The sequence below is a fragment of the Nannospalax galili genome, unplaced genomic scaffold, assembly GCF_000622305.1.
Source record: "Nannospalax galili isolate Female #2095 unplaced genomic scaffold, S.galili_v1.0 scaffold293, whole genome shotgun sequence".
Lineage (NCBI taxonomy): Eukaryota > Metazoa > Chordata > Mammalia > Rodentia > Spalacidae > Nannospalax > Nannospalax galili.
In genome coordinates, this window is record NW_008337147.1 from 10,875,656 (window position 1) to 10,893,036 (window position 17,381).

General features: G+C 38.0%; 1 protein-coding gene across 1 annotated transcript in view; it reads right to left on the bottom strand.

Moving 5' to 3' along the window:
- The window catches only part of Pros1 (protein S), a 59,443-nt gene that overhangs the window by 10,600 nt on the left and 31,462 nt on the right, over positions 1-17,381 (bottom strand). The window contains exons 9-11 of the mRNA XM_008832250.3: positions 14,829-15,018; positions 7,930-8,097; positions 6,262-6,430 (exon numbers count right to left, since the gene is read on the bottom strand). Coding sequence (XP_008830472.1) covers positions 6,262-6,430; positions 7,930-8,097; positions 14,829-15,018 — 527 coding nt within the window. The remainder of the gene's footprint in view (positions 1-6,261; positions 6,431-7,929; positions 8,098-14,828; positions 15,019-17,381) is intronic.

The window sequence follows — 17,381 nt, forward strand, 5'->3', positions numbered from 1 at the left end:
ATGTATTTCTTCCAGGAGAAAATTTCTGGACTATGGTATTAAGGATTACTATGGCCTCTCCCTACCTTTTTTTTAACCACTCCTTCTCTCGTGTATATTCACCAATGTTCAGACCTCAGAGTGGTTCAGCATTACAATACACATTTAGAAGGAAGTTCAACAGATTTACTGTGTTAATTTTGAATACAAAAGTTTTGTATAGTGGCCATCATTACCCTATCATTACCCATTCTATAGCAGTGGGAAGAAAAACTATTTTCTATACACAGAAAAAGGTAGATAGTTTAGTAGGAGAGAAACACTCTGAAGTCAACAATTAATTTTGAAATTGGGTTGAGGATTCTTGTTCTGTGATATTTTTGTTTTAAGATTTCACATCTGTTTAATTACTAGGTTACTTATCCACCAGTGTAGAGTACGGGCAATGGAAGGTATATCTTTCTGTTGTCACTTTCATAGAGACAATATTTATTGAATTAATGTTTCCAAACTACAGTCATGTGCCACATAATGATGGTGTGATCAATGATGGGGCACATATATGACAATGTTCTCATAAGGTTATGTCTCCTAGTGATATTGTAGTTGGCTTAGTCTATTCTGTGATATTCATCCAGTGATGAAACTGTCTAATGATTCTGTGATGGTTAGCCTTTAAGTGTCAACCTGATGCCACCTAGACTCACCTGGGAAGACACTCTCAATGAGAGACTGTCTACATTGGGTTGTGGGCATGTCTGTGGGGATTGTCTTAATTAAGTTAACTGATGTGGAAAGAGCCAGCCTACAATGGGTGGCACCATACCCTCATACCCTAGGCAGAGGGTCTTGAACTTTTTAAGAGAAAGCCAGCTGAGCAAAGGCAGACAAGCAATGAGCATGCATGCATTCACTTCTCTCTGCTCTTGACTGGAGATGTAACTATGGAAATGACTTTCCCTGGAATGCCTTCTCTTACAATTGGAAATCTTATCTAACCTTTTAACAAAAGCTAATCTTATGTTTTGAGATCATTTAACATCATCAAAGCTAGTTTACATTGTAAACAATCTCGCTAGGCCTTGGGCTCCTCTTGTAGCCTACAATATAACTTTAATTTATCATGACCAGTCTTTTCTCCTGTCCCAAAATAATGTATATGTGTATGTGTGTTAATGAAAATACTAAAACTGAAATCAGTAAATATCATCGGAAGCAACAAATCACCCCTTGTTTATGTTGCAAATGAAAGGTGAAATTAAATTGATAACATCTGCTTGTGGTGGTTTATGCTGTTCTGAGTTAGTAGGGGGGTCAAAAATGGAAAATTCTTTCCTAATAAGACAAAGTTCCTCTTTTCCTTTTCCATATTGTGCTGTATGTTCAATAAATACAGAGCAAATTATTTGTTGGAGTGCAATTCCAAGAGAATTTGGAAGGAACACATCCTCAGAACAGATTGGGCTCACTCTTGGTTGTAAATGATGCCAAAAGTCAGGCTGTCTTTATCTAGGCCCTACCATGTTGTGGCATTTCTTCTGCCACATCTGTGACTAACCTCTTCCAGCTCATGAGACTGTCACTTTCCTATTATAATGACCTAGAACCTGGACCTGTAAGCTGACACAAACCTCTTTCCTCTATGTTGCTTTTAGTCAAGGTATTTTATCACAACAGAAACAAAACTAGAACAAACCCATTTCTCAGGATATATTCCCTCATAAAGTTTCACAAATAGCTACTTAACCTCAAGTATCCCAAAATAGTAATTTATAATCTAAATGGACTTCCTCATTTAATGTGAAGCAATGTAAAACAACAAAGCCCAAATACCACTTGGAGTTTTTGAAAGAATAAAAATGAATGGAGAAAATATTTTGCCTCTGGTGAGATATTCTTCCATTTAGCTACATAAAATGATCCTATATTTCTCATTATAATTTCTTCCAAGAGGAGAATATATGTAACCACTGGGAAACAAATTAACCACAAGATATTAAACCCACACTAAAATGAATATAAAAATGTATGGACATTATAACATTAAGTATTAATTACAAAGTAAGTCATTTTGAAATTATCCTCAAAATAATTTATGAAAGTGATTTTTTAAGTACAATGTAACCTGTTTTCATTTCTTTTAAAGGAATTTTCCTTTGAACAAATTAGGCTTTCCCTTGTATTCGATTATCAGCCCATTTAAGACATTTTTTAAAAAGACATGAAAGGAGAAGGGGGACTAGTTGGGAAAAGCAAGGGGACCAACGAGGCAGGCAAGAGTGAGTAATGAGAGTGAATACAATAAAAATACATTACACACATGCATGAAAATGTTACAGCAAAACACATTGTTATACATGGTTAATATATGCTAAGAATACATTCTTAAAAGATTTCTGTGCAAAACAGAGCTAAAATCAAAGGTACTCTGTTAATTCATATCATAAAAACTGAAATCACTGGTCTAATATTCTTCCTTAAAACAGTAGTAAACACTGCTTAAAATTACAAATAGGTATATTTAAGTGTATTTATTTATTTTATGTGTATGTTCTGCATGCATCTATGTAAGTACACCCATTTTGTGCAAAGCCTGCAGAGGCCAAAAGAAGGCATTGAATTCCCTGGAACTGGAGTTAAGGAGAGTTGCTAGCCACCGTATGGGTGCTGGGAACTGAACCCAGGTCCTCTCCATGAACAGCCAGTGCTCTTAACTTCTGAGCCACCTCTCCAGCCCCACCAATTTGCACATTTAAAATGCAACTTTTTCTTAAAGTAGGAAGATTAGGTTACTGCTAAATTTATAATGCCAATATTAAAAGCTCAAAAATAAAGTCTTAAAAATGAAAAAATAAGAAACACGAAATGAGACAATTGGCAACCATGTGGCTAGGGGCTAAAATAATAAAGTGCCTGGAAAAGGCCTCGCAGGGATCATTGCTGTTTTGTTTTTTCATTGAAAACCAAAACAAGGGCACAAGCTGGGAGCCAGAGCTCTCTTGGCAGCCCCAGAGTAAAAATTAAGTTTCAAACATGTCCTACTCACACAGATGCAAGCCAGGGATGTGACAGAGGAGGGGTCCCAACTGTCCCTGGAACACCGGGAAGGTATTAACGCACAATTTTAGTTATACCTGGGATACTGCTTGCTTAGCAAGTACAAGGATAGTATAAAGAATATCTATTGAAATCACTATTGGTGTTAATGTTCATTTGAGTTCTTGTTATTGCCACTCCTGATCCTCATTTTCCTGAAAATAAGCAAAGATATTGGAGGATGGGCAATTTAACCTTTAACTGAAAGCTACTGAAGTCTCCTTTATGACCCTTGCTGCCTTGAACATACTGTACTCATACTGTCAGCCAGACTAAGCCAGCACCAGCTATTTTAAACACACCAGAGAAACCATCATATGGCTACATGACAAAAGCTGATGGCTCCAGCTTCTTGAAGCAGAGCTTCAGTCAAGAGCGTTTCAGTTTACAGCAGACTTTTTTGTTATCACAGACCTCCATGTACTCTAGATGGTCCTGCAATGATCTCTACTGAGGCCAGAGCAGGAGCACTTCTGGTGGCCTAGCAGATGAACAGATGTGGCCCATGCTAAAGAGACAATGCTGTGATTTGTTGAAACCCTTCTACTGTGGCTATAAGAGCAGACTGTTTGGCTCACTATATGCTTCCCCTAGTGTTGCAACTTCAGGGCTAATAAAAGGCTTCTCTGAAGTAGTCTTCTCTTCCCTATTTTTATCAGTGTGGGCTGAGCTGTTAACGTTTTTAAAGAAGCAGTAGAAACTGCAGAGAGGCAGCAAGGTGGAGGCAGTGGTGCTACAGTGGCCACAGGAGCAGTGCTGAGTAGTCAGCAGGCTGAGCTGCAGAGGCAGCAAGACAGTCAGCTGCTTAAAGCTGAAGAAGACACAAATGAACAGTTGCAGTTCCAGTGCAGGAACAAGAGTAGGGCAAAAGCAGAGAGGGTGGAAAACTGACACTTGAAGGGTCGAAGGTCAGAGAAAAGGCCCTGCAGGCCATGATTGCTGGAAGTATTACAAAAGCTGTCCAGCCTTTAGGAAAAGGGGTCTCAAATATCCCAGGGCCAGGAGCTATAACATCAGCTGCTGTCAAGGGTTGAGGAATGTCAACTTCCTGGGCCTACACAGTTGAGCTATGGGACCCAGAACTCTAAACCTACCCAAGAGTTGTAACACTAGATGGTGCTACCTGCCTGCTGGCTGCCACCATTTGTTGTGGTCAAACATTAAAGGATACAAAAGTTGCCAAAGATTCATCACTTGAAGAACTTTTCATTGCTTACCCATAATTTTTATGTAGAGAAAAAATATCTCAGGCATTTGGTAGGTAACAGGGTCAACCTCCTGAGTACCTACCTGCCTTACCCTCAGTTAAAGCTGATCAATAAATGGCCCATAACTGAGGTTGGGAGTTGATCAGTAAGGTCCAGACATTCTGTGTAAGTTTGAATTCCTAATTTGTATGAAAGAAACTGAACAAGAACTATAGACAAGAATTTTTCCTATAGCAGTCACTCCTATTCCTTTGTTCCAGAGGCTGCCACCTGACTTGCTGCTGGTCAGAGCTGCGTCCCCCACCTAGCTTGAGCAGACACCCTGCCAAAATCTTTGCCTGCATCCACTGGGGTCCAGATTCTTGTCTATTGTTTCTGGACCCAAGAACCTGGCTCAGTTAACACAAGTAATTAAAAGGTACAAATCGTTCATAAACATGTAGAAAGATATTCAGCTTCAATAAAAATTAGGATACTAATATTTAAAACTATAAAATTTAATCTCAAACTATCAGATTGGAAACAAATCTTGAGCATAAGCTTTCTTCTTTTAGTAGGACTATAAGTTGATAAATCTTGGAAGAGAATAGAATCAATCCTCTACTATTGTATAATATATTTGCATAATTTTTTTTGAGACGGGGTCTCCCTAGCCCCAGCTGGCCTGGAACTCACTACGTAGACCAGGTTGGCCTCAGCTTCACAGAGATCTGTGTTGCCTCTGCCTCCCCAGTGCTGGAATAAAAGGCATGCATCACCACACCTGGCTTTTTGCATAATCTTTGATGGAGGTTTAATTCTAATATTGCTACAAAATTGACATAAGGTACAGGATATATTCTGAGGGATGCTCATAGAAGATTACATATGAAGGTACACACACAGACCCCAGTAGGACCTCAATAGGACGAGACTTCCTACTCAGGCTGTAGAAAACTTGATAATCCATCAGCTGATAAGAAAAATATCTCTAGCAAACCAGCCCCTGCCCAAACAAAATCTTTATTGCATTATCATATTTTCTAACGCTACTAAAACATAGTATCTGAAGCTGGGTAATGTACTTCAAAAGGCAGCTTATTTGACTCACAGTTGTAGAGGCTGGAAGTACAAACAGCATGACACCAACTCTGGAGAGGACTCGGGGCAGAAGGCAAGATCAGGTACAGAAAGAAAGAGCTCAGGGGAGAGAAAGGCATTCAGGGAATACATTTTATGAAAGGCTTTATGAAAAAGGCTTTATGAAAGGCTTTGCTCATTATACAATCCATTCCTCAAGGACTGACTCAACTAACTGGCTGAATTCCACACTAAATTGATTTGATCCCTCTTCACACCTGTCAATAAGTGCTTAGCCAGAGAAGAGGTGTGCTCATTAGAAATAGTATTCATTTCAGCCTGTATTATTATATGTAAAGTGCTTACCCCTAAATCAAAAAATTATAGAAGATATAAAGAAACAAGGAAAAACAACATATGGAAAAGAGACAAAGCACTCAACATGACCAAGTTCACATAGGACACAGATGCTGCAACTTGAAATCATTGGGATGACTATGTTGAAGGCTCAGGATGAGCTTCACAATGTGTGTAAACAATCTTGGTGGAGAGGTAGAAATTCTAACACAGGACCAATGGATATGACAGAAATAAAGATCAGTTCATCCTATGCATTGGTTAGTGGATTCAAAACAGTTGAAAACTCAATAAACTTTAAAATAGGTCAGTTGAATTTACCTCAAATGAATCAGGCTATGTGCCAATAAATTTACAATAATAATGATAAGCATATTCAACTGTCTCTTTGTTTTTCCCTAAAATATCAGAAAAAAATTATAAGAAGTACATAATGGCACAAATAAGGCAATGCTTGTCATAATCCTACCCAGTGATGCTTACAGAATGAATTATTGCTGTTTGTCAATGAATACATTTAATCATTAGTTAGAAAAGAGAAATAAACTGGGAAATCACTTACGGTAATCTATGCTAAACTGAGCAACTCCAGAACCAGGGTAGTAGGAGCCCTTCTCCACATTGACAAAGCAATGCTTATTCTGTTTCCCTTGAATAATTTCCTTTGCTCCTAAGGCTCCTTGTTTCATCAAGTTCCAGCCCCGTATACATCCATCCAGACGAGGATTGATCTAACACAGTAAGATTCAGGTCAAGGAGTACATTTTAAACTTAAGACAGCTTAGAAATAGCTTTGAAAAATAGCTAAATAGATTCTTGGTGTAGGTTTCATTTGGGTGAAAAATCTTTTCTTTGATGACATTTTAAAATAGTTTAAATATTTCTCATTGAATCTGACTTTTTCTTTCAGATGGAGAGGATTTTTAGTAAAATGAGACTATGACCCTGCAGGCTTCCAATGGAATCCTACTGATTCTTAACTCATGAGGTCTGCCTGCTTCTCCATGTCATCCAACAGTAAGTTCTTTCTCTGCTTCTGCAGTGGCCCTGGGATATGATCTGCTTTCTGATTTTCTTTATGTGTGTTTACAATGTAAGAGCATCTTACCAACTCAGATTCTAATCCTCTTCAGGAACAAAATGCTTTCATTCTTTAGCAGTCATCAAAGCCAGTTTCAAGATATGTAGTACCCATTTTATAAATGATGCCTTTTGAATAACTTATTTTCATCTTAAAATAACTAAATTTATCAATTTCAAAAACAGGAATATTCATTTTGACATGGTTTAACTAATCCAGTTTAATATCATGCAGAAATCTATTAAAAAGTTAAAGTAACTATGAATTACAGTGAGTGAAAGGGAGACATAAGGTAGCAAATATTTAAATTAAATCAGCCAGGTTATCTGGCAGGATTATGATTTCAAGTGAAATTAAAAAAAAATTTAGAGTTCAGAGTTCATTTTATATCTATGAGTGTTTGTGTGTGTGTGTGTGTGTGTGTGTATGTGTGTGTGTGTGTGTGTGCACATACACCACATGCATGCAATGTCCATGGGTGCTAGAAGAGGGCATTGTATTTTCTGGAACTGGAGTTGAAGACTGGTATCTGGGAACTAAGCTGGGTCCTCTGCAAGAATGGCAAATGCTCTTAACTACTGAGCCATCTCTCCAGTCCCTTGAGTGAAATTTTTCAAACTCTTCAAAGGTAGTGATTAGTTTCTTTCATGAACTCTAGTCAATATTTATTTAAATAGCATTATATTCAGAATATCATCTGCTATAACTAACATTTCTTACATTAAGTTCCATCTACCTTCTATGCTACCCTTAGCTTCCAATTTGAAGTCCTAAATCAGACCTCAGAAAGGTCTTTGGCTTCAAAAGAAAATTGGAATTTGATTTTGGAATCAAATGGAAGTCTTCATATACTTAACAGTTAATGTGAAACATCACTATGAGAACATTGAACTGACAATTTGAGAATCAAAAAATCCAGTCCTCAATGAACAATGGTATGAATTTAAATAGACACAAAAATACAACAGTCATTTTCTTGTTTCCTTAATATAATTTCAAGGGTCTAAATTTATCTTTCCATGTTCAGTACAAATTGTCACAGTTGGTATGTTTAGCAAAATGATTTCTATTGATTATCCTGAAAATACATCAAACCTATTCCAGATGAAGGAATTCATCCAAGATGATCACTGTAAGTTGGCTCATTACCGGTCTAATGAGTGCGCTCTCTACTTTCCGAGGTAATCCTGCAAAATATATTTTGGTTTCCAGAAATCCATCTGTAGGTTTAAAAAGACTCCCAAGTTTGTTGATATTCATCACAGCTTCTTTAGCTATTTTAATACTAACGCTATCCTCTAATTCTTCCACAGACACCTACAATTAAAAAGACAAAAACCACATCATTACATGTCATTTGAAATAAGAGACTAAAAAATAATATTATTCTGGTAAATAATTGTCTGTAATAGTTTAATGTAATTACAGTCTGTCCAAACCCACTGGAGAGCCTAGTTGTGGTGAGTGTAATAAAACTGGATTTAAGGTGATAGTACTTGATCATAAATTTATAGTACTTTCTTATTTTAATGTTCTTGCCAAGTTTGGTGGTGTACGCCTTTAGTCCCAGCACTTGGGAGGTAGAGGCAGGCAGATCTCTGTGAGTTTGAGGCCAGCCTGGTCTTCATAGTGAATCCAGGCTAGCTGTGGCTATAAGGGAGACCCTGTCTCAAAAAGACCTATATATATATAAATGTTCTTGAGTTTCAATATTCAATTATAAGGTATACCTACAATCCTAGTAAACCATAACAATTTTAAAAAGAAAAGTGAACTGCTCCACCTGAGGAAAAATTTAACTCTTCTTATTTTATAACTGTCTCACAGTATACACATGAAATTGATAAATAACACCTTTGTATTATAAACTAAGAGAAATCAGTATTGCCCAGTGTTCTCTGTAGTATAGTATATACAAATTGTCTTTTTTATTTCAAAATCTAAAATAAGTTCTTGAAAATGACATGCTTAAAATTGAGAATTTTGAAAGTAATTTGGGTTTTAAAAAAACTATTTGGCAGTAACAGTAAGTATGAATAAAAAGTCTCTCTAAGGTCAGCCTGAAGAATGGCCTGCACTGCTCCACGGAAGCCTGCTTCACATATTCCTCAAAAACAAGGCAAGCAGGAGTGAAAAACAACACTGCAGGAAGGAAGTAACTAACCTCAAAAGTAAAACAAGTTTAGTAGCATTTATTAAACCAGTTGACATTCTGTCCTTAATACAACCAAACTGCATTATTTGATGACCAACATTCTGAAAATTTGGGGGCGGCGAACACTTTCAATTGTCACAATGGGTCTGAGTGACGCTGACATGGCAAGGTATTCTGTAATATGGAAAATATCCATTAAAGTAAGTTATAAAATATCCAGTACTCTGAAAACCTGCTAGCCCTACTAGTCAACAGGGAATCCTCATGTTTATTATCTGATCCTGTATATATAAAACAAAAAGTATTTGTTGCATTATTTTAGTACTCAATTTTTTTCAAGAATACAATGATCTTACAAACCAAGGACAGAGTGATGTTTATTTCGTTCAGATCTTACCTAGAGCATCTCACCTATCTGGAAAACCAGAGTTACTAAGAGCAGCACTATTTATACATTGATAACATTTGAGTACTAAAACCCCCAATGCAAGCTTTGACAATGTTACAGTCTCACTTGACTATTTACATCTTGAAATATATGCTATTTTCCTATAAATTACCTTCCTTTTACTTACTTATATACTATGTCATTGTATGGGATTCTATTAGGTATATGTGAATGTAGCTCACATTATTCTACGTATAGAAGCAGCTTTGACAAGTACTACAGTTGTACTTAATTGTTTACATTTTGAAATATATACTATTTTCCTATGAATTACCTTCCCTTATTTGCTTATATAAGAGAAAGATGCATATTTCATTATGATAGTAAAGGAGCACACACACACACGTGTGTGTGTGTGTGTGTGTGTGTGTGTGTGTGTGTATAAGCGCTAATTGTGTGTGTATATATATATATATATATATATGCATGATTTCAGAATAGGTGAAATCATTGATAAAGCTGAACAAGTCTAAAATCATTGACAAAAGTGAACAGTTTTGTGGCATTAAAATACCTCCTTCTGTTGATTATTCAAAAATTAAAATTGAAGGCTTAACCTAAACAATGTCCCTGGCATGTGTCCACTTCTCCCTATCCCACTATCTATACTCTAACTAAAGCTACAGTCTCCTCTGCTCATGGTTACTACAGTGATCTCCAAACTCCTGCCTTTATTCTCCACTGACTAGCTTCCAAAAAGCCATCAGGTTCTGATCAAAATTATCTATAAAAGTGTAAATTAGGCCTGGTGTGGTGGCACATGCCTTTAATTGCAGCACTTGGGAGGCAGAGGCAGGAGGGTCTCTGTGAGTTCAAGGCCAGCCTGGTCTACATAGTGAGGTCCAGGACAGCTGGGGCTACAGGGAGACCCTGTTTCAAAAAAACAAAAAGAAAAAAAAAAAAAAAGAGTAAGTTAGATTCTGTCACGTCTCAAAATTATCCAGGGCCTTTCTTTAGCATAAAATCCAAGTCCTCACTATGGTCCCCAAGGCCTTTAGCCAGGAGGCCAAGTTATAGATCACAGCTCTGACTTCATTTTCTAGCCATTCTCCTCTCCTCTTCCAATGTGTCTGCACTCTTTGTGTTGTTCATCAAACACACCAAACCACCCTCCCCTGTGAGACTCAGAAATTGCCATTCATATTGCACAGAATCATTTTATAATCTCTCCCTTATTTCTCAGGACTTCTCTCAAGCCTCTGCCCAGGTCTGATCTCACCAGGCATGCCTCTCCCAATTCCGTATGCTCACTGGTTCTTTGTGTACACTCAGTGTCATGCTATTGCCTTGCTTTTCTCTTCCCTTACTAATAACCAGCTGACATATCTGCATTTTGCCTCTCACCACTAGAGTGTAAGCCTCCTACGAACAATGACTATCTCATCTACCATTCTCACCTTGTAAAGGATTAGCACAGAGAGTGATCAATAAACAGCTGTTGAATGAATTAGCATACCAGTATTGAGATTATACCAAAATAAGAGATACGATCACTTACAAAGCAACAATAGTTCCTTAGTCATGCTAATTTTATTTAATCATGACATGACCTATGATATTCTTATGAATTAAAAAATATTTCTGGGTCACATTTTATATTTTAATTTCTTATTTTTATTTTTTATTTTTAAATGTGTTTGAACACTTGTCTATCAAAATGCCACACACTCATGAAGCCCAGCACATATATAAAAAGCTGTGAGAACACATAATCCCAGTGTTGAGGAAGCAGAGACAGTAGGATCCCTGAAGCTTGCTGACCAGTCTTGCCAAATCAGTGAGCCCTTAAAAATAAAGTGGAGCTGAGCCGGGCGTGGTGGCGCACGCCTGTAGTCCCAGCACTTGGGAGGCAGAGGCAGGCGGATCTCTGTGAGTTCAAGGCCAGCCTGGTCTACATAGTGAGTTCCAGGACAGCTGGGGCTACAGGGAGACCCTGTCTCAAAAAGACAAAAAAAAAAAAATAAAGTGGAGCTGGGTGTGGTGGTGCTTGTCCTTAGTTCCAGCACTCGGGAGGCAGAGGCAGGCAGATCTCTGTGAGTTCAGGCCAGACTGACCTACCTAGCCAGTTCCAGGCCAGCTGGAGTTACAGGGAAACCCTGTCTCAAAAAAAAGAAAAAGAGGACCAAAATAATAATAATATAATAATGATAATGCTTGCTTACTTCCTATGCCTGCTTGAAGACGTAGAGCCTAGATTCCGCTTCTCCTTCAGCCACCTCTGCCACCATGCCTCCCTACCATGTGGATTCTTACCCCTTTGGAACCACAAGCTCTAATAAATTGTTCTTTCTATAAGCTGCTTTGGTCAGTGTTTCTATCACAGCAACAAAAAAGTAGCTAATACAGTAATTGGTATCAGACAGTTGGCTATTGGCTGTGAAGAATCTGACCATGTGGGGTTTTGGAGGAATGTGGAAGTTTGGGCTAGAAAAGTGGTTGATTTCTGTAAGCAGAGCTTAAGAGGTCATTCTAGTAAACACCTGGAAGAAAGTAGTGCTGAGAACAATGTGGGTCCAGAGGGAAATAAGGACTTAAACAGCACTTGGGATATTTTGGCAGAGTCTGGCTTCTGTCTTCCCACAACTAAAAAGCTTGTCTGAGGCTAAGTTGAAAAGCAATGGACTAATTTCTGGCAGAAGAAATATCAAGACAGCCTAATGTAGAAATGGTGACTTGGCTATTAATACTCAATATTATGCAGATCTCTAGTGAAAAAGAGCAAATGGGGCAGAAAGAAATACAGACTGTATGGTTTGGGTTGAAAAAGAGCACTAGAAAGATAAATGTTGGAGCCCTGGCATGTGCTGGAGAGGACCCCTTTGATAAGGAGATTAAAGTGATTAAGGAGACCTATAGATTTGCATTTAAACAATGGAGAAAGTGCCTCCAGGGCAAGACCACACCCAACTAAGCCTCCAACTTCTGAAAGGAAAATGCTGCAAGGGTCACTGAAGAGAAACTTCTAAAATGGATAAAGCAGGCTGGGGTCCATCCCAAACTTGCAAACAAACTGGTGCTGGCATTAGAGCCATGAAAGATGCAAGAGTGAAGCAATCATCAGTTCTTTCTTCATGGTTTCAGAGAGCCACTGAGGCCAGGCAGTATGCCGCAGGGGATACTCTGTATAAAGAAGGCCCTGATAGGCCATTTTGTGAAGCTGTGTGATGAAGCCTGGTTGGCAATGGAGATCCCAAGAAGATGTTTATGATGCCAGAGCTGTGAGGCATCTGCCAAGACCTGCATATAGGGAGTGGTACCAGCCCAAGAAAGAGATGTATGTTGCACCAGCAAAGCTGGAGAGGCTGAGCCATCTAAGCCTTTTGGAATTAAAGACCCAGAAGTCAAATATGGAGCTACTGGATTTGGTTTGCCCTGCTGGTTTTTGGTCTTGTTTTCATCTGGTATTTCCTCGCTATACCTCTATTCCTCCCTTTTGGAATGGTAATGTGTATTCAGTTCCACTGTACATTGGGAGTATATAATTTGTCTTTTGACTTTACAGTCAAAACTTTGGCTCTGACTTTGACTTACAATTAAGCAATTCCCTGAGTCTCAAGAGACTTCAGACTGTGGACTTTTGAATATTATTAAGACTAGTAATGAGTATGGGGGCTTTTAAGGTTGGACTAAATGCATTTTGCATTTTATATGATCACGAGCCTATGGGGGCCAGGGGGTGGAATGTGGTGGTTTGAATGAGAATGTCCCCCATAGGCTCCAAGTATTTGGACATTTTTGTCCCCGGTTGGTGGCGCTGTTTTGGGAGGTCTTTGAAGGTGTGGCTATGCTGGAGGAAGCATGTCACTGGGAGTGGGCTTACAGAGTTCTTAAGCCTTGCTGGATCTTGAGTTGCTCTCTTGCTTCCTGTGCCCACTTGGAGATGTAGAGCCTAGCTGCCACTCTTCCTCTAACCACCTCTGCCACCATGCCTCCCCACCATGTGGACTCTTGCCCCTTTGGAACCATAAGCTCAAATAAACTCTTCCTTCTATAAAATAATAATAATAATAATAATAATAGTGTGGAAAGCAATAGTGGAAGACACCTGACCTCACCATCTGGCACATGCACATAAATGTGCACACGCTCATGCATCTTATATAGGGAGATTTTAATTAAGACATGAGCATGTCACAAAATAACAGTTTAACAAGAATCATAAACATGGGAGACAGAACATATGGAACTGAATAGTTGCCTCCCAGTCAGCCTTAAAGAGTGGGGCATTTTAAGGAGCGATGGCTCTTGGCTTAGCTATAGTATGCCAAAAGAAGCAATACTCTCCTGTACTTCTCCACACTATGAACAAGGGTAATCTCTTCTCCAAGAAAAGTCTCATTTTTAATTCAGTTGATTAAAGAGAAGACCTCAATTATTAATATAAAGGAAATTTACAGGATTACATGAGCATGTTAGTTTTTTCCATTAAAAAAAATGTATTTATTTTGGGGCTGGAAAGATGGTTCAGCAACTAAGGGCACTGGCTGTTCTTGCAGAAGACCTGGGTTTGAATCCCAGCACCAACATGAGTGTTAACAACTATCCATAACTCCAATTCCAGGGGATCCAATGCCCTCTTCTGTTTTCTGTAGGCATTGCATGACACAGGTGCACTTACACACATGCAAGCATAACACTCATACACATAAAATATAAATAAATTAATTAATTAATAATAATAAATAAAATTATTTTTAAGTATTTGTTTTTATTTTATGTGTATCAGTGTCTTGCTTGCATGTGTGTAAGTGCACCTGTGCATACAATGTCAATGGAGGCCAGAAGAGGGTGTTGTATTCCCTGGAACTGGAGTTAAGGATGGTTGTTAGCACCACAGAAGTGCTGGGAACTAAACCCAGGTCCTCTGTAAGAGCAGCCACTGCTCTTAATTGCTGAGCCATTTCTCCAGTCCAAAAATGTTAGCTTTAAGAACTCTGCTTGCTAAACCTCCTAAATATATATTATTTGTATATTATTTGTACAAAATAGATTACTAATCTATATGGTTACATTTAAAATTGAATTAACTTTTTGATATTGTTACACTATGCATTTCTCTAATTTTAAAAATACTCATAATAATTGAGAATAGTTTCAATGGTCATTGATGTCTTTATATCTGTTGCATGTCTGCTGAAAATTCCCAACCTACAGTGGAGACAATCAGTGTTTATTCAAAGACAGCTACTAAGGAAAGGTACAAAATTAAAGACAGAGAAATTCAAGTAAATAACCAGGAATAACTTTAGTTACAATTAGGAAAGTTTAAATACACTAAGTGAGAAACTGTTTCTTGTGCTGCCCTGGGACTTACAATGTGTAGAATATAATTCACATTTCATTAGACAACCCAACCAAATTTTGTTATTAAAGCATATTAAGCAGATTATGATTTTATACAACTGCGCCAAACAGAAAGATCATTCTCAAATCCATAAAACATACCATATTCCATAGACCATTGTTAATAACATTGCCTCCAGTTGTTATTTGACTTGCATACTCATTCTTAAACTGAACTTCAATCTTTCCATCACGAAGTGCAATCAGGAGCCAAGCCGAGTGATCGAGAGATTCTGCATACAGTATGATGCCTTCTGAATCATATGTCCGGAAATCAAACTCAGCCGAAAATCTATACCAAGAGACACCATCTAGTAAGGAAAGCTTAGTGTATATTAATGTCTTTTCTTCCCTCCTTCCTTCCTTCCTTCCTTCCTTCCTTCCTTCCTTCCTTCCTTCCTTTCCTTCCTTCCTTCCTTTTTTCCTTTCTCCCCTTTTTCCTTCTTTCATGGATTATCTCTGGATCAATATATGTTTAAAAATCTGGTTATCATATTTTCTTGCTTATTCCTGGAGTCCTTTTCTCAGTGAACTGGTACTTTTTCTTACTTTGTGTGTGTGTGTGTGTGTGTGTGTGTGTGTGTGTTAAAGACTTCTTTCAGATGTTGGAATTAATACACATCAATAAATATTAGGTGTATTGTATCTCTCCTAGAACTTTTTGTACACTCTAAATGTAACAGTAAGAGGTGTATATGTGTGTTCACTGAATTCATGAGTATTTATTAAAAGATGTTACAGTGGCATAATTAGTTTATCTGGCAATAGGTATATTTTCTCTGTGATTTCACATTTGTCAGGATGAAATCATCCACAAAGTTTCACAAGATAGCCTTTGGATGACTGCAAATACAATTTAGCCTTCAGATGGTAAAAAATGAAAAAATTGAGGCAGCAACCATTGAAGAGAGGCAGTGATGACTCTCATCAATCACCTCAAGATTGTGTGTCTTCACAGGGGCCACCAGGTGACCAAGAATGTGACCAAGCAGAGGCAGAGAAGCCACCCCGATCACCTCACATAGTTCACCCAGTTTGTGTGGGATAAGATCCGAAAGGTGTGACTTTGCTTAGTATAAGGAGCATGTCACAGTGCTGTTTAAGATGTCCAAGGACAAATGGGTCCTTGAGCTCATCAGGAAAGGGGTGAGAACACAGTCATATCAAAATGAAGCAAGAGAAGCTGAGTAACCTCTTGGTCACCAAGAGGAAAATGGCTATGAAGAGGGTCTGAGCCCCACCTCCCTTCAAGTGTAGTATAAAGTGTTATTGAAAAGAAAGGAAGGAAAGAAGGAAAGGGAAAGGGAAGGGAAAGGAAAAGAGTCAAAAGCTTTCCAAACACTGTAATATTAGAACTTACTGCATCAGAATACTTGAAAGTTAAGCTTAACAAATGTAGTCTAGCTATTTGTTTGGGGGCTTCTGTATTCCAGTAATATCTGTTGTATGTCTGGACATATGTACAGTATAGATATTACAAGGAATGAAAATCTGATGGATTTTGGTGTTGATTTAGTGCCTTAGAATGTTTTAGTGAGAATCAGCATTTAAATCTCCAAGGCACCAGCTAAGTGGTGCCTTGACAAATTAAACAAACTAAAAAGCAGAAGACTGTTGTATAACTATTCATCATATAAACTAAATAAAAGTATTTGAATTACTGGGGCTGGAGAGATGGCTCAGTACACTGGATGCTTTTGCAGAGGATCCAAGTTCAAGTTCCAGCACTTACATGGTGGCTAACAACTACCCATATCTCCAGTTCCAGGGGATCCAACACCATCTTCTGCAGGCATTACATGACATGGGTGCACTCATATACATGCAGGCAATACAGTCATATACATGAAATAAAAACGATAAAGTATTCTTAAAGTATTTGAGTTAAAGAGTCAGGGCATTTGATCATTACGAATAAGTCAACAAAAATCCCACATCATATTGATATCCCATCATTGGTTATTACTGGTCACAGAGGTGCCATTTGCAGTGGGGCATAGACTTTTTTCAAAGGGAACAAAGAGAAAGACAGAATAAGCCTTCCCATCTTTTGAATTTCCAAGTAAATATCTGAAAGAGATGAAATGTGAAGGGAACTGTGTTGGGTGGGTAATGCTACAGCAACAATGCACTGACTCGTTTACATAAAAAAAAAAAATTTCCTTGGCATTAGGACTTCTGTCCTTCATAATTTTCCGAGCATTTGGCTAATGTGGAGCATGGATTATGTTGCCAAAACCCAAATCTGTGTTTGGTCAGGATCCTCCAGAAGTTGATCCTATTACGGAGATAATTTCCTTTTCTTTGTAAAATAATGCTAAAATGCTATTTCAAAGAGTCATGCTGTGCATATGTTCTTTCTGGACTATATCATCCACATCCTGACTCATTACATTGGGGAGCAATTCTCTTTCAGAAGTATTGCAGAGTTGAAAAAGGACAGAATTTGTTAACATTTGGCAGGGGATGGGAAGCAGTTGGTTATGGGAAACAGAGGTGAAGGAATTTATTTTAAGCAAGTCTCTATAAATATTCATCAGACTGTACATTTAATATATAATATATATTTCTATAAAGATATCAATCAGGCTTCTAAAAAGTGCAAAGTGAACAAATTAATACAGAAACCAAGAAACACATTTGGCTAATTCTGAT